This window comes from Pezoporus wallicus, unplaced genomic scaffold (assembly GCF_028554395.1).
Source record: "Pezoporus wallicus isolate ANWC-B61680 ecotype Strahan unplaced genomic scaffold, APGP_CSIRO_Pwel_v1 contig_5353, whole genome shotgun sequence".
In the NCBI taxonomy this organism is placed as follows: domain Eukaryota; kingdom Metazoa; phylum Chordata; class Aves; order Psittaciformes; family Psittacidae; genus Pezoporus; species Pezoporus wallicus.
In genome coordinates this window covers 696,046-721,498 of record NW_026642422.1, presented here as the reverse complement: position 1 = coordinate 721,498, position 25,453 = coordinate 696,046, and the positions used below count along the sequence as shown (strand labels likewise).

Below are 25,453 nucleotides of genomic sequence, written 5' to 3'. Positions count from 1 at the left end.
TCTTCATCTTCACTGGTCTTTATTCCATTATAATTATATATTCTATTTATATTCAATTATATATTCTATTTATAGAGAATAGCAATAGTTCTTCTTCATCTTTGTCTTGCTAAGCTGGGTTAAGACAAGTTCTTTTCTAAAGTCTTTTGAACAATAAATTCATCATTCCACTATTCATCTAGTAGCTCCTTTTGGAACCTGTTTCAGGTTGATTTATTCTTGACTGTGGCTTTCCAGAATCGTTAGTATTGTAGAACATTATTACATTATGATTGGAAAGTTTCTTACATCTAGCATATCTTTTACTGTTGGAAATGGATATCTTTTTTTTCCCCCTCCTTTTGTCAACACTATCCTGTAGTTTAAATACCTCTCTGCCTTCACTGGTGTTTATCCTTCTGTTTTATTCCTAGGTAGCAATCATCTGACTCCTCAGCTTTCTTTTTACTAGGCTGAACAGTCTACACTCTTTTACTCTTCTTTCACCACCAGATATCAATTTTCTTACGCATTTTACCAGTCTTCCTTTTCCTTTGTTCTTCTTTGATTTCATCTTTCTTGCAGGTGGCAAGACTCATAGTATTCCAAGTGACACCTCCCTGTGACTTTGGATATATCAGGAGACATATGGGAGTGTTCATAACAATGAGAACATTTGATTTTTTAATGATTGTATCTTACTATTAGCTTACTGTCATTTTGTGACTGACTGACATATTCAGATAGTTTTCCTCTTTTTCTGCTCTAGCCACTGAGATCCCTGGGCAGTGCAGAAATTCTTATCATTTGTCCCCAGATATATGATGTTAAACCTCTTTTTGCCTCTTTCCTAGTACTCTGAATCTTCTGATACCTAATTCTTCATGTGTAATATACCAAAGCTGATTTTTACAGCTTCTATCTCTTGTTTTTGTGTCATCAGTTCCACTTCCTCTGTTCCAGGATCATGAGCATTCAAAATCAGCATATCAGCTTTCTCCTAAGACCAATTTTTGAAGAAAATTTACCAGTGATTATTTTAAAGCCCAGCAGTTCTTGTTCCAGCATTACCCTTTTTGGGGTGGCTGATTTTAACCACCTTCTTAACAATTCCATGCTTTTTGCTGATCTATATTTTCCTACTAGTAATTCCTCACACAGCTTCATAACTAAAATCACTTATGTAATTCTGGCAAGGTAAGATCAGAGGTGTTTCCTTTGTACAGGGGAAAAAATAATCACAGAAAGAAATCAGATTAATTTAGCAGTATCCACATTTAATAAGACCTTGTAATATCTTATTCCTCAGTCTCTTCAATGATTCTTTCTTTCTGAATTCTGAAAATATTTCCAAGGTCTGATCCATAAATTTCTTCCTTCCCAGTGTACTTCTCTTTCTACATAAATGCATGGCATTTTCTACTTTCCAGTTTTGTGTCATTGCCAACTGGAACTGCAGATTTAATATCTCTCCTTCCTGAATGAAGATTATATTTGCAAGTTCTTTCAGTATTCAGAGTTTGAGATGATCTACTCCCCTTCACTTGAAGACTCATTGAATTTAGTTTCCTCTCAAGTTCAGTTTCTAATTTCAAACTCTCCTTCCCATAAACTATCTTCTCTCTGTCTTCACGCGTATCACTGGTCATATTTAAAATTTTTATTCAATGCTGCCTTCTCTCTGTCATTTCTCATGTAAATTTGGAGACTCCTGAGCTTTCAGGCATCCTTTTTTTTTTTTTTTCTGCATTAGGCAAATTTTCTCCATTTAAGCCTTGATGTCAATTTTAGAGACTTCACTTTTCTTTAGAGTGCACAGACTACTGAACTCAACATTTTAAACATGCACAAAATCCTACTTAAAGTATCTTGAGGGAAGATTGGCTGTTAAAATTTTCCTCTTTGTCTGGGTTCCCCTGGATTCTGTCTTTACAAAACCAGAACACATCTCTTGTCTCTCAAGATCAGTCCTGGGAGTTGTAACTCAAAAGGATTACGCACCAGCAAAAAATAATCCCAGGCAATCAATGTTAATGGCAGTTTTCCCAGATTCAGAAAAAGACTTCTTGTGATATGGAAAGAATAGAAGATTTGATTCACTGCCATGGTGAGAAAATAAATCAATAAAAAAGTAACTGGATTTTATTTCTTAAAAGATTTTATTGCTGTTGTTATTGTTCTTTTTCTCCAGTAATACTTAAATGCCAGCTAAGAAGTAGGTAATTTTGTGTTTCTGGCTGTAAAGCATACAATGAATGACAATGTCTGTACTCAAAATGCTAATCCTATGCCATGGTAAGGTGCCTCCAGTGATTTCAGCAGGATTTGAAAATCCCTCAATGTCTTCTGGGGTGCAAATGACAAACATAGACAAGTGCGTGCGGGCTGGGCAAGTACTTCTCCATGCAGGGGCTTTCTGAAGGAGGAAGACTGAAGATTAGGGGAAAGTCAGCTATATGCATGTGTGTGAGAGAAAAAGATAAACCTTCTGTAGTTTTTATGTAATGAGAGTTTTATTTCTCTAGAGGCTTTAAAAAAAATAAATCTCATTTTAGTTTCCTTTATCTGCTTATGATAACCTGATCAAACCAGGTGGAGCTCTGCAGAGTCCTGAGCACAGCATGGGGCACAAAAGATTCCGGTTTTGTTGACATATTCCTTTCTACTGACAACACAAGAATGGTTTAGGAAATAGCTTTAGTTGTCAATAATTAAATGCCTGTCTTATAAACCTCCTTATTTCCTTTAATCTCTGAGTAGGCTCGATAGTTAATTACAAAGAAGAAAATAATCAAGACGACCTCTCAGCCTTTCAAATTTCCTTATCTGTGTTGACGACTTCCAGGGATGGAATAATTTATTAGGTTCTCCAGCACTGGCAGCATATGATTCCATTTTCATCAGTGTTGCGCTCATACTTACAGCTATTTGAGAATGACTTATGGAGATAGATAAAGATAAAAAATTACTTGTGCAGTGGCCACTGAACACATGTAAATAAAACTAATTATAAAGTGTATTACTCTTCATGGACCAAATATCCTCTGTGGCTCCACTGGCCCTCTCATGCTTATTTGTTGAAAATCTATTAATGAGAGCACATTTTAATTTGTAAATCATCTTTACAGGTTAACTAGCACAGAAAGGAGGAGGTAGCTAAACCAGTATGAGAGACTTATCTGAAATTAGACTCCCAATGTCCATTGTCTCTAAAGATTGGTATGAGAAACTGAGATGGGATTACACTTATCTTTTGTCTCAGAGATGGTTGAGAGAGACTGAGATAAGACTCTCCCACCATCCATTGCCTGAGGGATGAGTGGGAAAGAGCTGAGATAAGACTCTTCCCTCCATTACCTTGAGTACTGGTGTGAGGAATTTCTGTCCATTACCCCAAGGATTGCTGCAGATAGGTGTGTGTGCAGACATGTGACATAACATGACATAATAAAAATAGGTAGCACTGCCACTTCTACCACTTACACAGTAAATCTGTCTAGCACATAAAACCATGGAACAAAAGGAAGGCTGTGACTGGCATTGAAAATGTATTTCTGTAAGTCTTCTTGTGTCAGTGTCCAAGTGGAGAGACCATAAAGTGCCTACAACTGTGATATCTGTTATCAGCTTTCATTTTAATTTTGAGCCTGTGACTTGATCTTCTGGGACAGCTCATTGTTTCTAGACTTGGGGTGCTCAGAGATTTTTAAATGCCTGCAGACTTTGTTTCCTTTCTTTTTTTTTTCATTTACAAGAGCCAGGTGAGGCACTTTCTGAAGGCTGGTATAAAAAAGGAAGGCTCAGAACCTTATGGAAAATAACTTCCCTTTACTACTTTTCAAACCAGACATCCAAAACTTCAGGCATCCAGAACTTTAGGCACCCAAAACCTAATGTCTCTTAAAATACTCAGACATACAGTCGATGATTATCTCAAATGAGCATCCATCTTGCTTGCTTTTCAAAAGAGCACCTACTCCTAGCCATGGCAAGAAACAACAGAATTTTTCTTCCAATAGGGCACTGAATTGGGATTGAAGTTTGGATGAGAGCCATTAAAGTAATTCACATTAATATGGCCAGAACAGCAGGAGAGTCAGTATTTACAATTCTCTCCAACTTCTTTAAGCATCTGGATTTCCATTTATCAGGGAAATTAACCAGCTTAAAATATTTATCTGTGTGCTTTGTCATATTTCAACAAAGGACCTCCCAGAACCACAACCACAGAAGAAAAAACACTGGTAGACAAATACACCCCCCACAACATGTGGCTTCAGATATTTAATCAATTTCTTAGAAAGATATATATATATATATATAGTCTGTACATATGCAAGTGTGTGTTTGTCTGTGTGTGTATACTTATCCTTGTATAAAATTACTACAGAGCAAGAAGCACAGGAGTGGGTGTCTGACTCTGTCCAAGCAAGAAGCAGCATATGTACCTACCACATGGCACAGGAAGTATTATCAGCCAAGATATCCTTTGTTACCTCGTAAACTGTACTTCATCTGAGGAACCAAAATCTACTTTGGGGATATACTAGATTGGCCACCAATCTACTATTGGGGCAGGGAACAAATTAACTCAGCCTCATCCAAACAACCTCTCTCTCTGCCCCTGTTCTCTCTCCTTGCCCACTTACAAGTTCCAATAAACATAACCCTACTGGCACATTTTACCTTTAACACAATCCTTTGTGCTTTCTTTTTCAACGACTACCTTGCCACACTTCCTTATATTTACGAGTTCTGAAAAGAAAGATGTTATTTGGATAAATCTGCTGAACAGGCACCTACATGAAACAGCAATTTATAATGATTCATTAAATGTTGGGATTAGTCTCAGTCTCAGATGATGCCACTGCCTACAATATACCCTGATGCCACTAGCAAATTATGAGATGCCAACAATAAAGCTGTTTGAAATGCCAAACTGTCCCTGGTTCAGAAGTAGCAGTCATTTTTCTCCTTCTTGGTAGCTGGTGCAGTGCTGTGTTTTTGACTTTCAGCCTGGGAACAGTGCTGATGACACTGATGTTTTTAGTTGTTGCTCAGCAATGTTTATTCTGACCAAGGATTTCCGAGCCTCATGCTCTGCCAGGGAAGACGGGAAGCCAGAAGGAAGCAGAGACAGGACACCTGACCCAAACTAGCTAAAGAGGTATTTCATACCACAGCATGTCATGGCCAGTATATAAACTGGGAGGAGTGACCTGGAAGGGCTAGATCGCTGCCCGGGTCAGGCTGGGTATCAGTCGGAGGGTGGTGAGTGGTTTTATTCTCTTCCCTTGTTATTCCCCTTATCATCATTATTATTGGTGGTACCCCGAGGCTGGGCAGTCATGAGTGGCAGGGTGTGTGGGATAGTATGGGCAAGTGTCTAGGCTAGTGGGCCCCCTCCAGTGCTTTGGAACCTCACCACTGAACAAGTGCAAAATCCAGAAAAATTAGTAAAACACTTAAATGAGGTGTGTTGTCACCCTGGTCATACCAGAGAGGAACAAATCATGGCAATGTGCTGGGGCTTGGCCTATGCTTACAGAGCCCAGTTCAACACTGTCCAGCACCTTCTAAGGAAAAAAAAAACATCTCTGTATCTGATGGCAAAGCAACAGACAATGCAGCTACTCCGCTCCAAGTACAGCAGCTACACCAGCCCCAGGGACAAGTACAGCAATTACTCAAACTCTGACTACAATAGACAACGCAGCTAATCCAATTCCAAGCACAGCAGTTACACCAACCCCATTGACAAGTACAGAAGCTACCCAAACCCCAACAAGAGATACTGCAGCCACTCCAATCGCAGTGATAATCACTGCAGCTAAACCAGATGAGTTCTGCGGTATCATCAGCAGGCAACAAGCCAACATTGCACACCGCCTCTCCTGCTCTGAAAGACTGTTACAGGAGATGGAGCCCAATATCATGGACTGGATGAACACAGCAGCTTTATAGGGACTGGCCCTTGCACTAAGGAATGATATCTCTCTCTCTTAGTGTGTGTGGATTTGTGTGTATATATATATTTATATGACAAGACTGACGGTATATTGAAAAATGTGGGATCTGAGCATGACATGAATGGTATGGAATAAGGGGAGGATACTGTCCTGGATTCAGCAGTATCAGTCATTTTTCTCCTTCTTAGTAGCTGGTGCAGTGCTGTGGTTTTGTCTTTCAGCCTGGGAACAATGCTGGTAACACTGATGTTTCTAGTTGTTTCTTATGTAATGTTTACTCTGATTAAGGACTTTTCAGTCTCATGCTCTGCCAGGGAGGAGTGGAGGCCAGGAGGAAACAGGGACAGGACACCTGACCCAAACTAGCCAAAGAGGTATTTCATACCACAGCATGTCATGGCCAGTATATAAACTAGGAGGTGTTACCCGGAAGTGCTAGATGACTGCTCAGATCAGGCTGGGTATCTGTCAGCAGTGAGCAGTTGTATTCTCTTCCCTTGTTATTTCCCTTATCATCATTATTATTGGTGGTAGCAATAGTGGTTTTGTGTTATACGTTAGTTACTGGACTGTTCTTATCTCAACCCATTGGAGTTACATTCTTTTGATTCTACTCCCACCCCTTTGGGAGCAAGGGGAGGAAGGTGGGGGGGAGTGAGTGAGTGTCTGCATGGTTCTGGGTTGCTAGCTGAGCTTAAACCACGACACAAACTTACATGTCAACCATTTATGATCTTACTTGTCCACACTATTTCATATCCCAAAGCACTGAAATTCATAAAAATACAGCTACCTACTGAGTTGCTGATATGGGGTTGTTTAGTTTGGAGAAAGGAAGGCTCAGGGGGGACCTTATCGCTCTCTACAATTATAAATTCTATGATTCAAGCTGATGTAGACTGACACTATAAATGATTCAACATAAGGGGAACTGAAGAATCTCTTCAAGGGTTTATCTTACTGTCATTGTGTAGGGCTATGCCATCCCCTACCCACTCCAGTGGAGGTCGGACTACAGTAAGGACTCCAAAGTCACCTGGTAGTTTGGGATCAGCTCTTCTGCTCCTAGCTTGGCCTATGGATGGTGTGCTGAGATTCTTGTCAAGAATAACAGTGAAATTATTTATAGATCTCCTCCAGCTTTATCAAAGAGATACATCTCAATGTGTGCTCTGTGCTGTGGTAGAGTGAACAGCTTTTGAGTAGAATGAGTGCTAACAAAGGGAACAAGTAAAATATTGGCAGAAGAAAATAACCCAGTGGTACAATACTGAAAAGGGAAGTACTGACTGAAGTAATCCTGCCACCCACATGCTAGCTGAGTAGAAGCACCATGAAAAGAATGAGAATGGGGGGAAGAGGAGAAAAAGAAAGCAAATATGTGTAACAAATTATTGACAGCTTGGTTGCAAGTCAAGTTAACTTAAAGGCAATAAATCATATTTCCAAGGAACTTGCACTTGTACTAGGTATGTGCTGACTAGTATAGCGGTTAAGCATGGGTTGGGTGCAGAATTCAAAAATTTTATTTTTTTTGCAGCTGCTGGCAGATTATAAATGCTGCCTTTTAGGTCAGTTTCCTAGCACTTCCTTTTTGTGGTGACTACTTTTTTATATATTCAAGAAAGCGCTACCTGGGCAAACTCTGAAGGCAACAGAAGGTGGAAAAGGTCTACTGAGCACAGATATGTCAATGGACAGACATCTGTACTTCTCATTCTCAAAGCCGGATTTTATAGTGCTCACCTGAGTGTGCACTGAATACTAAATTTCTAAATTAGTTATGTGATTGTTTTCATTCCTGTAGAAGCTCCATTTTTATCCAACACATTGTTTCAGATATTACTGTCCTGTTCTTCACATGGCTGTTGCCTGCAACCAGGACCACTTTTTTCTAACAAATATCCTATTTTATGCAAGAAACACCTAAAGCCTATTACCCATCACTGGCTGCATAAAATTACAGGCTGTCAGGATGTGTTAGATGAATCCATCTGGAGAAGATAAAAGAACCAGAAATGAAACTGGGCTTAACATTGCAGATAAACTGTCTTTTAACGTTAAAACAAACTAGTGAAGAGAGAAAAGAACTGTTAGATAATGCATTCAACGTCCTATCTGTTTCAGAATTACATTTCTCAGAGGCTTTTTTATTTGTGGTAGGTCTTACTTGCCCAAAGGGTGGTCCCTTTTATTTATTGCAGCATTCTGACTCTTGTCTTTTAGCAGGACAAAGAGGAAGAAGAACTGAAAAATAACAACAATTTTCACAAACTTTAAAGTAGGAAAAACTAGGAAAAAATACATTTCCTTGGAAAGAAAATTCAGACATACTCTTATTCATGTCAATAAGTCTGAACCTAATGATTACTGAATACTAGTACCCCTTAATACCTCTTTGGGAGTATATACAGGCAATAAAATTGTCTTATGTTAATGCCTATTTCAAGAGCCTTTTACTGAAGAAAGAATTGTGAAGTTGCTGTACAGGATTGGCAGTCCAGATCTGTGTGAATTTCCCCATTTACTACTGGGAAGAAGAATGGGACAGTTGGATGAGGACTTTTGAGAATTTGAATTAAACCATCAAGTATATGATGGTCATGATATGGTTCATCATAATCATAAGACTATCCAGATGCTAATGCGTTAGCAAAGCGCTCGGCTTTGTTACATCTAGATGTGAAACCATGCTGCTTTTTTTTCTATTTCCTGCAAATGGATGGAGGAATCCCTTTTTGACTCACAAAAAAAAACAAAATAAACCCATGAAAGGCACAGTGTTCATTGCAGGGGTTGGAACTAGATGATCTTAAGGTTCTTTTCTAACCATTCTACAATTCCTCCATACTGGCAATGTAAAACTGATACATGTGGAAGTCACACCCAAGTCATTTTAAGGTAGGAGACTGGGTCAGCTTTAATGTGGTTAAACAAACAGCAGATTAAGCATGATCCTAAGAAGAGAAAGGTATTTTCAGCCCCTCTGTCAGGAGAGTAAAATAACTACCAATAAGAAAGCTTTTTAAAAATATGAATGTTTTAACTCTGCTACAGATCGCTCCTTTAGGAACCATAGAGACCAGAGAAACCTTCCTTTTCAAACAACTGCTGTAGAAGGAGATTTATTTTTTTCACAATTAAGTGATACCATCTCTAACTGAGATGTCATGTGGGGTGGTAGGAAGGGGATTTTCCATTATCCAGGCAAGCATATGAAAACAGGAGGAGGAGGAGGAGGAAGAGTGTGTGGGTGTGAGTGCAAGAGATTGCACACATAGCATTTTATGGACACCTCACAACAGCGATTATCACCCAGACTAGAAGTAAAAGGGTTTGAAGCAAACCCCTTGGTCTTTCCTTGACCTATATTATGTTCCAGGGTGCTACATAATGGACAGCAACTCTACTCAGCAGCATTGACACTCACTGGGGGAAGCTGATAAAAGCATCTGAACAAATGAAAGCATATTCAAAATAGGGTTTTTTTGGTTGGTTGATTGGTTGTTTGTTTGGGGGGCTGTTTTTGACCAGGTCTGCTCACAGGCAGTTAGAAAGGGATTAAAATAAAAAAAAAAACAAACAAAAAAACCCCAACTAAATAAACGCAATCACACACACACACACACACACACACACACACACGTATTTGTTAAATAACCACTGTTGCAGGGGCTTGTTTCACTTCCACTTGGATCACTAGATCCCCTCTTACCCCAGAACTGCAGTGGACTGAATTACTCTCAGGGGAAGCCATACAGCACTCCTTATTTCCTGGAGAAATGCCTTCAATTTGATGTTAGAATGTGTCATAATTCTGCAGAATTGGAGCCATAATACTTTGCCATAATATTTCAAACTGCCAAAGCTGAAGAAAAGCTACAGATGACAGGACTGGCTCTGTATCTTATTGAGCATCACAGTTAGCCCAGGATAACACTCCTAGGCCCAAGAAATCTGCCTTCGAAAGCAGTCACACATTACAGTAGAGAAAAAAACCTCTTCTGTATTTCTAACGAAGATATAGTGCCTAATCTGACAAAGTCATGACAAAGCATGATTTCATTTTTGTCTCACCAAGTGCTTTAGGAATAAGCCCTTTTCAGCAACCTGAAACATGAACAAAATAGGTTTTGTTAATACTGTTTTGATTTATTTACAAGAGGAAACCAGGGGAGGGAGCAGCCTGAAGAAAAGTGCAGCAAAGAACAGAGGTGGCCAAGAGGGTCTGTCGCCAGTAAGCAGCAGGACACAATGGGGCATGCCATATAGACTGTGTTCAGTGCACCATTTATTCATTAGATCTCCCCACATATTATTAACAATGCCCCCAGGAAGTCTCACTCCTGCAGTTGAAGAGGCCATGAGCTTTATATTGTAACCTGGGCAAGTGGGATCTACATCAAGTGTCTGTAGTATGGCGTACTCTGAGAAATCTATTCTACTGAGTACAATACAAATACTGTTTAACTAAAGCGCTAGGCATGTAACTGGCGTACTCTTATGTTTCCTTCTTGCTTTTAATAGCTAACAAGGGCCCATAAACACCAGGGAAGGGGAAGAGAATTGCAAACAAATTGAAATTCGTAGTCACATAGGTATAAATTAAAAACGAAGTCAAAGTACAGGAGCACAGCGCTCCTCCATTGCAATCTACAGATACTGAGTATGCATCATTAGAAAGACTATGTACACATTATAATGGCAAAAGGGCTTAAAACAGAGCTGATCTTTTTCTTTTAATTTCAAGGCTATGACCCTGGACTGTGTAAAACCCACCATCTAGGTGATGAGGGAAAAAAAAACAACATGTACCAGCAGAGAACTAAGCATGAAGGTTTCAAATGCAGAATGGAAAAAACTTGTACGATTTCCTGTATAAATACTTTTCTTGATTCTTTTTTTTTTTCCCCTTCATAAAACTACGAGCTTATGCCACTAATTAAACACCAGCCTATTCAGTGGCTAAGTTACACATAGACTTTTCCTGTTATGCTGAGTGACACAAGCATCTTTCACTGCTGGGTGTTATGGGACAGCAGGTGTTACATTCCTAAAGTTAACAGAGGTTCAGGTTCATTTCAATTTCACACTACTGAAAAACTTCCATAACATTAAAAGTGTCATTCTAGTCTAAACCTGACAAAAGTTATATCATAATCCAAATCCCATTCATTAACTCAGTGAAAATATCTCTTCTGATTTATTTGGATTTTGTTTCGGGCAACAAGTTTATAATCCAGAAAACTCTTTGAAGACCCATGAATTCAATAGTGCCACAGACACAGAAAATAATTATTTATTACAATTGTAATCAGAAAAAATTATGACCCCTGATAACATGTGATTAGTAGTAGCTCCCTAGTGCTCCAGTTTTTAAGAAAACACGAACATTAATGTCAATTTGAAAGTTCATAAAGAAGTAGTTAAAACAAAAATGGATTACAATTATGGGATATCCTTTAAGAGAAATGTAGCCATTTTCGAGAGAGACAGAAAATAACAGAAATTGTCAGAGGTCTAGAAATAAAAGAAAGATTGTCTAGGTAAGGGAATAATGAAAGGAAATATGGAAACAGCCTGCAAATATGCAGGAGGATGCCCCAAATGGCAAAGGGGCATCTCTTTTCCTTGTCCATGACATTAAGACAAACAGTAAAAGGGTATAAAATGCAATAAGGGAAATTAAGGTAAGGCATTAAAAAAAACCTTCTATTGATAGAGCTCATGAATCACTAAATTGGGTATGGAATCTCCATCATGAGACCTTTTTGAGAAAAAGGACAAGCTTCCCTCAGATAATAACAGTTAATGTCACCAGAGCAGGAATATGGGCTATGTGTCTTCTCAGGATTCCTTCTAACTTTTTCTGCTGTGATTTTAAATTTAACTTTTTTATTTTAATAATATTTTATTTACTTTGTCATAAAAGAAAATAAAATGCAGTTTGCCTATTGAAAGATGGATTATTTGTATCGTAATTAACCTATAGATCTTTGGGTCAAATTTAGAAACAAATTGCTAGTTTGGAAAAATTACTGAGTACTATCCCAGTATTCCAATTCAGATTTATTATGGGAATCAATCTTTTTAAAGATACCATTAAAAATAGATATATACTGTACAGAACAATAAATAAGTTAATTGTTCAAATAAGATGTCATAGCCAAAACCCAGTGCCAGGAAATTTTCAAAATAGGATCTATCATTCTGAAGGATTATGTTTCAAGTGAAGGCTTGCATCGGTGTTTCTTTTTATAGGTGAAATTCCAATTTAAACTATATATACAGACTTTCCCATCACTTCAATCTCAGCTCATGACAAACAGGTTTGGGCTTACCTTCTATGTAGAAGGGAATTTTGCTAGACATACGTAGACAAGAGGATATTTACATAACTACTTTCAGGACTCTATTTCTGCTACACTGAAGCAGCCATCTTTTCCATGGACAAAACTTGGTTGTGGGGAAGAGTTTTGAAAACATTCCCATAAACTGTTGCCTAAAGGTTTGTTGAGGGCTTTTCTGTGTTGTTTTCCCTCCTTACAACACATCTGCTTATACTATGAAATAACAGTATTCAGATCTGACATGCTCCTGAGATTTTTTTGACGTGAATGGAAAACACAAGTTGCAAAATACTTGAATTAACATTTCTTACTAGGAGACCAACCGGGTTTTACCTGAGAAGATTTGATTTAAACTGAATAATAGAATATAAAAAATACTACAACAATACACTATGTGGTCAATCATATAATATGAGATTCAAAAAATGTTCATAACAAATACACTACAAGCCACCTGCAGGCTACAAACAGTTCATTCACATTAAATAATGAAAAGCTGCAAATTACAAACACGTAAGTACATTTGTTTATGCATGATGTATTAACCTGGACATTGGCCAAAATCATAAAACATAGTTGGGAAAGTACTACTCTTCATTTTCACAGACTGTATGGTATCAAACAGGTTGCAAACCTAAGCTGAAAATTCAGCTACAGAGCATTTCAGGGATCAAAGGGCATTATTGTGTTTCCACAAATGGAGAAGAAAAAGGAGGGGAAGGAATGTCAAAAAACCCTAAAAAACCAAGTGCAAATAACAGGGTACTAACTGCAATTCAATAAAAGTAATTTTGCAGCTAAGACAAAGTAATTACCACTTTTCTGAGATTTGCAATACATAGCAGGAGCTGGGCACAAGGACAGTGCATACTTGTTATGGGCAGCATGTATGCTCTTTCAATACACATGGAATATTATAAAGCTGGATCTGATGCAGTCAGCAAACTGCCTGTACATTACGTTGTTACAATGAGTCTAATTTCAAGGGCAGCTTAGAAACAGAAGTAAATAAAGAAGCTAAGGAAATAAGTAAAATAAGGAACTAAGTAGGACAACTAATATTTCACAGATAAAAGTAAGGAAAACCCAATGTGGCTGCTCAACAAGACCAGCTCTATTTCTGCAATATCATCTTCATCTCTGAAAAGCATCCTATCTGGCAGAGCTCAAGGGTTGAAAAGTGTCAACAACAGGAAACAATCAAGGGAGGGAGAAATTAAAATGCCTGTGACCATCAGCAGCTGTGGAGAGAGTAATTGACAGGTAGTGTTTTTCTGCAAAGGGTTGCTGGGTAAGGGCTGGCAACTCCTGCTAATTTTGGAGGGTGGGTTTCTGACCTTTTTACATGACTGGGGACAAGCTGCTGTTGAAAACACTGATACTATGCAAAGACTCCTGAAATGACTTCCTACAGCCATCCCCAGTCCTCAACTATGTGTCTTCAGTTCTGGAACACATTTCTGAACTTAAGGCATCAGGCAACCTGAGCCAAATGCAATAGGGCATCTGAAAGGCCCAAAGAAATATCCAGTCTCTTTTACTATGCAAATAAAAGATCAAAGAAAATCCTGCTATGCTGCTGTCAGCTTTTCTGTAGGAACTGAAATATATAGAAATTAAGTGTTCCAAAAAGTCTCTGAAGTTAAATTGCACTTGTTAGGCATCCGTAAGGATCTTCTCCAAAACTTGAGGTGAAATTGGCTTCTCCAGAACTAAACAGCCTGGTGAGTGTGTTGCGCCTTTTGCCACATTTCACACGTTTAGGTGTTCCACAAGAACTGAGGGCATTTTTTATTGTCTGTGGGCAGGAAGAGAGTTTAAGTTTCTTATTTCAATTGCTCCCAGGAGAGATTGAACCTTTCTAATCCAGAATACCAAATTTACCAACACTAAGCTTGGTTTGCAATTACCATTTAATCATAAAGGACTGCAGAAAAAAATTGAATCAGAGAAAAAAGGCTGAGGAAAAACATATGAATGAGACGAATTAAAAAGTACCTGGGCTTGTACTAAGTGAAATGACAGAAAGTGAATGACTGATCCAATAGAGAATTTGATATTGACCTTAGTGACAGCAAATCTTGACTTCTCTGCTGTTCAACTTAACCACTTTTTAGGGAAGTACTTCACTGGAAAAAAAGAATATTCAAAGGTTACAAAGTGACATTGATTTCTCTCAGCTAATTCAGTCCGACTTGGAAATGACAAATGCCAAAGGTGTTGAATGGACAAATGCAAAAGGAACACGAAGACTAATGCATTGAGCTACAATTGTTCCCCATGCCACAGTGCACTTTTCAGGTTTATTGCTGGCCAAGATGAGGGATGTAAGCTGAAATTTGGAAATTACCCACCTATCAGTCATTCAGGTTTAGAACTTGGAAAAGAAAGTCACAGCAGGCAGAAAAAAATTACTTTAGGTCTTTTCAAATTCTAAGACAGTCTTAATGTAGGTTTCAAAGTGCTCTGAAAATCCCTCCTGACCCAGCAAACATGAATAGGTAGGATGTTTACAGACAGTGACTGCTGTCTGGGGATAAGACAAGCAATTTTTCCTCACCTTATATCTTGCCCTCCAAAACCTGTCGTCTCACAGTACTAGAAAGCTCTGAGCTGCATTATGCTTAAATTGCTCTATATTACTACATACTACTGCTGTTTGAGGTGGTTTGTAATAGTTACACTCCTGCCAGTAAGGTATAAGGAAATAAATGATACATTTTGATGCAAGGCTATTTTGCTCGACTGGATGGATTAAAGAACTGGTAATAAATTTATCTTTTTTAGGCCACTGGTGCAAATCCAGTCCAGTTCAATAATGACCAGAAGTTATTGCTACCTGACAACAGAACTGAATCCATGTGAAATTGATCTGCAATTCTTAGCCCAACTCCTAATGACTTGGCCATGAAATTACCACCACTTCTGACACAAACTGGCCCCCATGGAGCTTTCTTAGCACTAGTGCCCAAGGACAACTGGGCTGGAACATTCCCTCTGCTTTTTATGTGCCAGAGAGAGTCAGGTCATGTTTTTTATATAAAAAGCTTTCTTCATAATAAAAATAGTTACATGAAGACTGGAACTTTTTAAGGGAAATAGAAAATTCAAAACAAGAATTGATATTTTTATAGGAAGTATCAAGATGAGATATTTTTTATCTTAACATGTTGTCATGCTTTTGAATTTTATTTTTTGTGGGTTTTTCTGTATTTTTTTTTTTTTAAGGAAAAGAAATTACATGTTACAATGTGTGTTTAAGATGACAGCTAGAATGGCATTCATTTACCTAACTTTAGATGAGTAGTGTAGGCGTCAGCCTCGGAGCTAGTCACCCCAGGTTTTCTTTATAGTCAATGGAGAGAAATAGGTACATTTTAAGTGTGATTCATCTCACCTATTTTAAATACCTGCTTTTAAATGAATAATTATCTTTAAATTACCGTCTCTCTCTACTGACTATGATATGAGACTATAGAGACTATCTTGAATGGAAGTGTATCAGAGACACCTACTACTGGTCAGACTACACATCAAAGTAAAGAAGCACTGTGGATCCTGCTCTTCCCTCTGTATTTAATGTACCCCCATTCAGCTCCAGGGCTGTTCACATCACTCCTTCCTCTCTTTCATCTTGTACTTCCACAGATTCAAACCTTTTTCTTGCAGACCTTTTGTTGTGTTGGGCTGTCAGGTTCAGCCACACAACTGGGGATATAGCTCATTTCATTCAGCAGAGCAAAGATTATTGATAAAAACAAATTTGCATTGATTGCCTCTGAGTCTAACACAGACTTTCTCTACCTCTCTAACAAAGCTGTGAAGGAGAATTTTGGACTTGCCAATAATTTCACAAAAATATTAGCTTGATTCTAACTCCATTACTCAGGCTAATCTCTCTTGGATTTCCTAGCATTTACACTGGAAATGGTTTATTCATTATAGATGGTGTGTAAACGTCGCTTTTGTAATTCAAGGGATGTGTTAGGTGGTTTGTGGTGACATTTTTCTAAACAATGTGGGCAGCACTGGAATGTCTTTCTCCAACTACTAATCTCTTGATGGATGCACAATATTTAGATTGAGAGTAAAAACCTCTCAGGTGGTTTGCAGGCACAAGCAAATGTAGTTGCTGGAAAGGTCAGAAGTAAAATTGAGCTGTGCCTTTGCCTAGAAAGGAACCCTAGACTAGTAATGGGATTTCATGCTATTACTTTCTAGCAATCTTCAGTTGCCCCTCCCTTATCCCTTTCTTTCAGCTACTAGGACAAATGGAAATATAGGAAGCTGTGCAGTGGTGCAAAGTCAGACCAGGAATAGGCAGACATTTTAGGCATGTCTATAACACTGATTCACCTACAGCTTCACTCTAATGCATATCCTCTCTGCTTTGGTGGAACAGGTCTCCTAGGTGATGTCAAATTAACTATGCTTCTGATCCAGCACTCAAAACCAAACACTGCTACCATCACATTATTACTAGGCAAATCTACTTTAAAAGGCAACCTTAGCCCAGACTCCTAACACCTCATTGCTTTACAAATGGGCTACGTTCTCTTTCTTACACAGTCGAATAATTCAGTGAGTAGCAAAACAAGTAGGGTCTAAACATCCCAGCAGCCTCCTACCTCCATGTTTACCTCACTGAGCTCTAAAGAAACTATGTGGGTATGCAAGAGTTTGGTCATAAGCCATTTTGAGTTCTTTCACTCCTTCCCTTGTCCTGCAAATGCAATTGTCACACAAATTCATTGTGATATGAATATTTAAGTACAACTGCCAGCATTTTTTACGTTGCAGCTTATGTAACTTGACAATTACTTCCTTTCCAAAAATGGACTGCATTTTATTCATTTCTGACATTCCCACACCCAACTTTTTCAGCTCTTTACTGTTCATTCAAGGAATGATCTTCACGCTGCACAGAGGGAATATTGGGTATGTGAAAGCTCACTTGGGAAAGATGCAGGTTTTATTCTAGCAATGAAATAAAAGTTGATCAGAGCCTCATAATGTGACAACAAGGAAATCCTGGAACACGAATGAAATTACCCATTAATCTATAAACTATTTATAAAGTACAGTTTGTCCTCTGGCTGGAAAAAAAGCTTTAATAAAATAGCTGCAGAAGAAGGTAGTACCGCAGAGGACTAAGAAAAGATAGCATAATTACATGAGAAATTTTTTCACACCCTTCTGGTCTTCAGTGCCAAGAAGCAAATGCAGGGACTGTGGGAATGAACACCTTAGGGCCACTGGAGGAGGAGATCAGGTTCAAGATCATTTTAGGAACCTGAATGTACACAAGTCCATGGGACCTGGTGAAATCCATTCACAGGTCCTGGAGGAGCTGGCAAATGAAGTTGTTAAGCCACTGTCCGTCATATTCGAAAAGTCATGACAGTCAGGTGAAGTTCCTGATGACTGGGAAAAGGCTAACATAACCCCTATTTTCAAGAAGGGGAAAATGGATGACCCAGGGAACTAGAGACCAGTTAGTCTCACCTCTGTGCCTGGCAAAATCTTGGAAAGCATGATAAGGCACATGAAATCAACGAGGTGGTTGGTGAAAGCCAACATGGCTTCACTAAGGCAATCATGCCTGACAGGTACGGTGGTCTTATATGATGGGGCTACAGAACTCACAGAACTGGGTCTTAAGTATGTTGTTCTTTTTACAGCTAAATGTGTTTCATTCCTATAAACAATTATTTTTTTTCTCCTCTCACCCATTTTCTACTCACCTTTTTTTTTCTTAAAGACACACAGATTTGCTTAAATGCAGTTGTTCACTGCAAAACATTCTATCATAAGAAACATTTTGAAACGAATGGGAACGGTTCATTTTGTGTGAATTATAATTTTACTTCCAGAGGTTATTCATTCATTTACGAATCTGTTCTAGCCAGCTAATTTCAATTTCTTTCACAGTCATATACAATAAAACTATTATCCAGAGCTAAATAAAATGACTTCATTGTGTTGTTTTTTTTTAATAAAAAAGAAAACACAGTCCTCTTCCTTCAGCTCCTATTACTTCTGGTATCTCTCTCCTGCTCAGTCTCACCATAAACAGGAGCTGAATGCCTTCTAAGCCAACACATCAGACACATTTTCTGTGTGTGCATCACACTATGTCTTTGTACTGCATTTCATATTCACTACCTCAAAGTGATCACGTGTTCATGGGAAATTATACCTCACATCAGCTGAGGCTCTATAACAGGGAGACTGGTAATGTGCCACCAAGAGAGGCAGCACACCTCAGTGGGAGTCAACTAGAATTTGGAACCCCTGAGTTCTGCCACTAACTATGCAGTTTTAGGTACAGCATGTACCAGTTTCCACACCAGTGAATTGGAATGGCTGGTATTTTTTATTTCCTTCTTAAAGTATTTTGTGATCTTACAATTCAAAGTGCTAAACATAGCAAAAAAAAAAAAAGGTAATCCTACAAATAATAATGGTATTTTTTGACAACTGTGAGTTTTACTGTGTTTTTCTTTAACTAGATAAAAATTACATGTGGATAGAACCGGTTTAGGACATTTCAGACAATTAGAATGATCATCCGTAAAAGAAATATTGGTATAGACTTAAAGTAAAGACAATGTCAATAGACTAAGAAGGCCAGATACTATTAGAAATTAGGTAGTATGTTAAATTCTGAGAACCCATAAAATGAATGTTTCTGAGTTTAAAAGACGGTCAATAGAGAAGTGTCCAAAAGGTCAATATTGGGACCAGTGTTCTTTAATGTGCTACTAAGCCAGCAAAAGTGGTAGACAGCAACTGACTGAAAACTGATGGAAGGTTATTTCAGTTAATAATAGCCTGCAGATGCCTGTGAAATTCCCCAGCTGTACTTAAAGTCACTGGAGATCTAGAACATGGTGGCAGATTAAATTAATCTTGGATAAGCAGGAAATATTGTATATTGACACAATATGGAAATTCAAGTCACTGACAGTCTCTAGGCTCAGCAGCCAGCTACTCTAGCAGAGAAAGAAATGGAGGAGCCAGCACAAGCAGTTCAGAAGCTAGGTGATGAGCACAGTCAAAATTATTTAGGTTAGATACAGCATGTGGTAGATGCCTCCTGTAAACTTGAGTAAAACCAGGGTGTTTGGTAACTTAAACTAAGGAAAGCGAATAACCAAGAATATTTTATTTTATATAATACAAAGTTCACTCAAGCATTTCAAGAAAACTGCTTTTTCACCTTTTAGAAATATAGAACAAGAATGATATGTAAAGTAAAGATTAGGAGATTAGGAGCCTTACTGGGTTAATAAATAATGATTGCTTATTCTGGAAGGGAGCTGCTTGAAATATTTGTAGGGAGAATTAGAGGGAATATTTAAAATTTTGAATGATTCAATGAAAAATATTTTCTTCTTAAAAAGTATTTTAAGAGGCGAAAAGAATGGGAAATGGATCAAAATATGAACATAAGCGGAGTGAAGGGAAGAACTGTGGAAATGCTGCTGAGGTTAAGGTAATTAATATGATTTGTTTTAAATAAGAACCAGACAATTTATTAACCGATAACTACCTTTGTAGCTAGGTAGTAATCAAATTCTACATTTCACACTGGCAGTTAAACGAAACAATTTACCATTTGATGAGCATCAGTAGGAAAAAAGCAGTTGGGGTACTTTCTGTTCATTCTGATTTTATTCCCTCCCTCAAGCCTTGTAAACTCTGTTCTCAAGAATTTTGACAATTGACTATAAAAAGTCTTAGCAAAAAAATTCCTTGAGTCAATATGGAAATCTGAAAGGTCTCCCAGCTACTAATGGTCCCTGATATCCAGCCTATACATAGCTTGCCACAGCAACTGCTTGTCATACTCACTGAACTTGTCATCCTCCATTCAAGTCTTTAGTTACCCTCTAGAGGGTTTGGTTCTCCTTTAATTCCGTTGGAGTGTTATGTTATTCCCCAGGTGGCTCACTGAAATTAATGGCACTCATCACAGAAAGTTATTCTTTTTATGTAAATAGGAGAGGCAAGGGTGAATCAGAAAAATTGATCATGGCCTTTTTTGCTTTGGGAGGGTAAAAATATTGCCCTCTTACCAAAATATGCAAAAATATGTCCACATCAGAAATACATTGGGGAATTTGCCTCTCTGTTGCTTTCTCCTCAGGACAGCTTCAGTTAAGTCATTCCTTTACTTGTATGGGAGAGATGTAAAATAAAGTCAGTACTGGGCTCTAGGATTCCTGCTCAGGAGAGCATATACACCTAACAGTGAAACCAAAAACATCGCAAAGTTTGAGCTTCAGTATTTTTTGTGAATGGAAGTAGCCTGCTGAATCACAGCCTTATAGTAAGCATTTAACCTATTGGCTGCCATTCTTATTAAACAAATGCAGACACATGCTTGTAGAGCAAGCTCCTTGAATTATCTGAGGAAAAGCTGCAAAGACATTCTCTATTATGTTTTACAGTGGGAGTTTCTCTTGACTTGTTTTGCTTTACTTCACTCCTCAAATAGAAAGAGAAGGAAAAAGAAGATAATTTTATTTTTTTTCCTCAGGTTGACTGAGCTTCAGAGAATGTCAGGTCTACTCTCTCTTGATTTCCTTAGGATTGCCCTTTTAGAGCAAGAAAAGGAGGAAAAAAAAAAAAAGACACTCTAAAGCAAGGTGACTTTTCCTTGCAAGCTTTGATATGTTAAGATTCTATGGTAACATTTTCCTCTCTTTTCCTTTGCTTGACTCTCTTTCAGTGTCTGCTTTTCCCCACAGAGACACATGCTTGTTAACTTAAAATTAATGAATCACAGACATGTATCTCACTAATGAAGACTGCTGTGTGTTTGGGTCAGCTGGAATCCTCTTAGCATGCACAGGACACACTTGCTTTACTGTTTTTCTGTGGAGAACTTGAGAAAAAAAGTATGTCAAAATCATCGTAATATATTGAACCAGGGTAATGGGACAACACTGGGTGTGAACTTCAGGTTACCAAGGGAAGTGTGAGAATGAAATACATGTTGGGTTTTTTCCTGTTACTAGAGTTAAATGCATTTTATTTGTTGGGTTGTTGTTTTGGGTTTGCAGTGTTTTTTTTTCTTTAGATTAGCTGTGTTCTTGCTAATTTATAAATAATGAAGTTTATGATGTATCCAAATGATCTGCCAATTCACACAGATTTCTGTGAGACACGCATATACAGATAACTTTCCCAAATTCTTACTTTGTGATTTTCCAGACAAATGTTGTATTCTGTTTCAGAATGAATTGAAAGTTTTCTCCAAGCTGAAACTGAGATACATGGACAAGCAGAAACATTGACAGACAGGTAAACAACTAGAGCTTTACAGGTAGGATGAAAATTCCTAATTTATTCTCAATAATATGTAAGTATCTCAAGACTAAATCGAATCACTAGTTTTGCTGTGTAACTCTCTTCTGTTTAATTAAACACAAGTAGGTGTACACAAAGAAAATAATGAAGTATTTTAGAAGTAAAAGACTGTGCAATTAGAGCTAAAGAGCTGAAACTACTGCAGACAAATACAGATTTCAAGTGAGCTTGAGATAAATCTCTAACATCTTTGACCTTCCCATCTTTCTGTAGAGTATCTGGCAATGGTGTTATGCAATTGCATGTACAGTGCTTTAGATAATTTACTGTCAGTTTGTACAGTCTTTTGTAATAAAAAATGCAGCCTTCAAAAGCAGGGTCTATTGTGTTGGATAGGTAAATGCCTAAGAGAAAAATGGGAGATTACACACATGACAGGAAAGTAAACCAGTTTTGCATTTGCCTGTCACATCTGTCATCCAAAAAATAAGATCAGCACAACAAAATCTTTTAAGGTCTTCTAAATTTTTACAGTGTGAAATTCTTAGCAGAGTTCATAAAATCTCAGACTCATAGAATGGTCTGAGTTAGAAGGGACATAAAAATTCATCTAGATCCAAGCCCCCTGACATGGGCAGGGACATCTTCCACTAGACTAGGTTGCTTAAAGCCCCGTCCAACCTTGACTAAGTTATTAAAGCAATAAATAAAACAATAATTTTATAGCAAAAAATAGCTACATTATGTGTGTTCCTATAAATCTGGCTCATTTGGGAGCTTGATAAATTTCAGCAGGCAAAGAAATGAGCTCAGGCAGTGCCTCATGTTACTGAGTTTGTGCTATGAATTGAAATCAAACAGTGCTACCTGAAGTTTCTCTTTTCTGTCTTCAGTACCATGGCAAATCGATTTCCTGCAGTCTTTTTCATTCAAAGGTACATTACAATAAATTATCGTTTTTCTCTATGTTACTTTGAAAGACAATGTACAAGAGGTCTGGTAGAGGATACTGCTGGAGTTGATTGAGTCATATTGGCTTTGGTCTCACCAGTGTAAAGGGGCAGCTGAAGTCTGGGCTTAAGGCTAGATTGACCACCACTTTGTTATTGCCTTTAAGAGCATCATTACCTTGCATTCCCATGTTCTTTCTTTCCTGGAAATGGAATAAAGGATCCATGTTTTTCTTTACGTACTGTAGAAAAGTTCAAAAGTAGGGGGTCTTTGAAGCCCTGATGATGCATATTTTGAAAAGCTTGACAAACGTGTAGCTCTGCATCATTTAATTGCAGCATATTTCCCATGAGTTGAACAAATGATTCTTTTCAAATAGGAAGAGGGAGGCAGCAATGTACTTTTTGCTGTTAACAGCCATGGCGCTTGACAGGTAGACCAAGTAGAGGTCCTGCTCTCAGGACTCTGTTTTCAGTGAAAAAGAAAAACCCTTTATTTCCAATAGTTTTATTAGTGAATTCAGTAAATACTATCTTTGTCTGATTGTCTCTATGTAAAAGACACACATCTTGGAATAAATATTTACATAGAAATATCATGCTTCTAAAGAGCAAGTTATTTTCAACAAACTGGAGCTGTGATGAGACCTGGGAGTATTAATATGCATAATGCTACAGTGAATCCCACTTACAAGAATAGCTTGAATTATATATTTGTAATTCAATATCCCAAGCTTTTTAATGTTCTCTTGAGGATAATTGCAGCTGCAATACAACCAATGTTAAATACTGTGAAAATAGAATTTTTAGTTTTCATTTTTTGACTGGTTTTCTCCATCAGAGATTACTTTTATTTCAGATGCTAGGTAGGGTTGCCCCAGACCTCCCCAATGTAAATCTACTGCAAGCTGGATTTCCCCATCCCAACTATGACATTTGAAAGACACAGAAAATAACCTGAAGAAAGCTTCCTTTTGGGTTACATGGTGAAAAAATGTCAAAAGGTAGAGATTGTCGCAGCAAGAGATATTAAAGAACATGAAAGCTAGCATAAAAGAGCCCAGGAGCTGAGCTGAGATGCAACAATGGTGTGAGGAATGGAGCCAGATCCATATCCATCATTTACACAGAGAAACCAAAGCTCTGGATTCAGCCAGCATCTTATAAGTGCCAAAACAAGACACAGATTTCCAAGGTTCTCAGTTGTCCTCAGTTTTAATTTTTATGCTGAGGAACAGTTTTTCCAAGGAGCAGGGTAGCATTGTTTGCACAGCCTTCGGCACCTGGACTGAAATGTAGCTGGGCAAATGACTGCTCTCACCTATTCTCTCTTCCCCTTCTACAGCCTACAGCCCTGAGGTAGTTACTCTACCTGCACATACATCAGGGACATCATCAAGCCTGCAGAACCAAGAGGCCCTCAGAGCCTATGACAGTCCAACTGCCAAAGACATTTGAAGAGCCTGTTTAGAAAGTCTGGTCCTTCTGTTCTTACCAATATCCTAGGACATTTTTGACATTTGTCAAAGTATTTTTCCTCTTATAGTAAATGCTATTCTTGCATTATTTTTCTACTACAATATATGTGTTTGAACATGAGAGAGAATGATCATGTAAACAGCTTTGGAAGAATGAATTTCATTGACACAGCTCAGACTTTGCTCAGTGTATGTTATTTGATGGCAGCTCTTCTTCTACTTGTCTTTCTATGAGAATGAGCAATTTCTATGAGAATTTCAATTAGGGACAGTGTTCTGCTCCTATTTATGCCAGTAAATTCCTTCCAAACCCTTGGACTTAAGCAACTTTCAGTTTTATGAGTAAGAACCTGATGAAAGAGAGCATACAGAAAATACAGTCCACTGGGGTGAAAGATAACAGCACTGCAGTGTTACACATCGCTGACTCTTGTCTCATAGGTTATGGAGTGGTAGCTATCTGTGAGACATGGACATTGTGGCCAGAGTCATGAAATTGAGCAAACAAATAAAATGTGAGGAAGTAAAAGGAATAAAAGAGCAAAGCTTAGATTAGTTTGAATTTATCTGTAAATGAAAAATGTTGTGGCAACACTACAAAAGATGGTGCATAGATCTCAGACAGGGTAAGTGCTCTTGGAATTTCAAAGGCTAAATGGTATTTTGACTGAAGAAAGTGATAAATATTATGCAACACATCAAGAAGAATCAGCAGTACCTATATCGTGGTGAAATTTAGGATTATTACAGTTCAAAACAAAGATACATGGCAATGGCTAATGCAGAAAACATGCAAGGAGATACAAAAAGACACGTCAACAGAGCTAGGCTCCAGCCTGTTTGTAAAAGGAAATCCTGCTTTAGAAACCTAGGACAAGATTTGCTGCCAACATTATTCACACTGTTTTATTGAAAGGCATGGAATTACACTGATTTACCTGCAGAGGTCTTGCCTTTTACTATAGAAGCAACTGTGCTTTGGTTTGCAAAAATATGAAATGCTTCCATTCAAAAAAAACAGTTTTAGACAGTCCTCCATTGTAGCATGAGTCACACCATTTTCAATAAAACCTTTTTCACAGGGAAATGATAATTCTTGTTTGCCAGGTCCACCCTGAAGAATTTAGAATTGTAACAGGTAGTGAAAACAAGCTTGTCAAATTACATGAGATTTTGAGTTACATAACTGAATATTAATTTTTGTATTAAAATTTAAATGAATTCATTGTGAGAAGGAGAGAAAAAAACCCAAGACTTTGTCCTGATTTTTATTTCAGACATATGTTGTGTTTATCATAATTCAGGATAGCAAAAAAATGTAAAACATCCTGAAAATTGCCTCAGAACAGAGAAAATAGCCATAACAGGATGGCTCTGAGCTCAAAATTGATCCACTGTCTCCCACATCG

General features: G+C 37.9%; 1 protein-coding gene across 1 annotated transcript in view; it reads left to right on the top strand.

Annotated features, from left to right (window-relative positions):
• LRFN2 (leucine rich repeat and fibronectin type III domain containing 2) overlaps positions 1 to 21,632 on the top strand; it is a 225,679-nt gene extending 204,047 nt beyond the window's left edge. Inside the window, exon 4 of the mRNA XM_057429997.1 lies at positions 21,544 to 21,632. Coding sequence (XP_057285980.1) covers positions 21,544 to 21,553 — 10 coding nt within the window. The 3' untranslated portion in view covers positions 21,554 to 21,632. The remainder of the gene's footprint in view (positions 1 to 21,543) is intronic.
• The last annotated feature ends 3,821 nt before the right edge of the window (positions 21,633 to 25,453 follow it).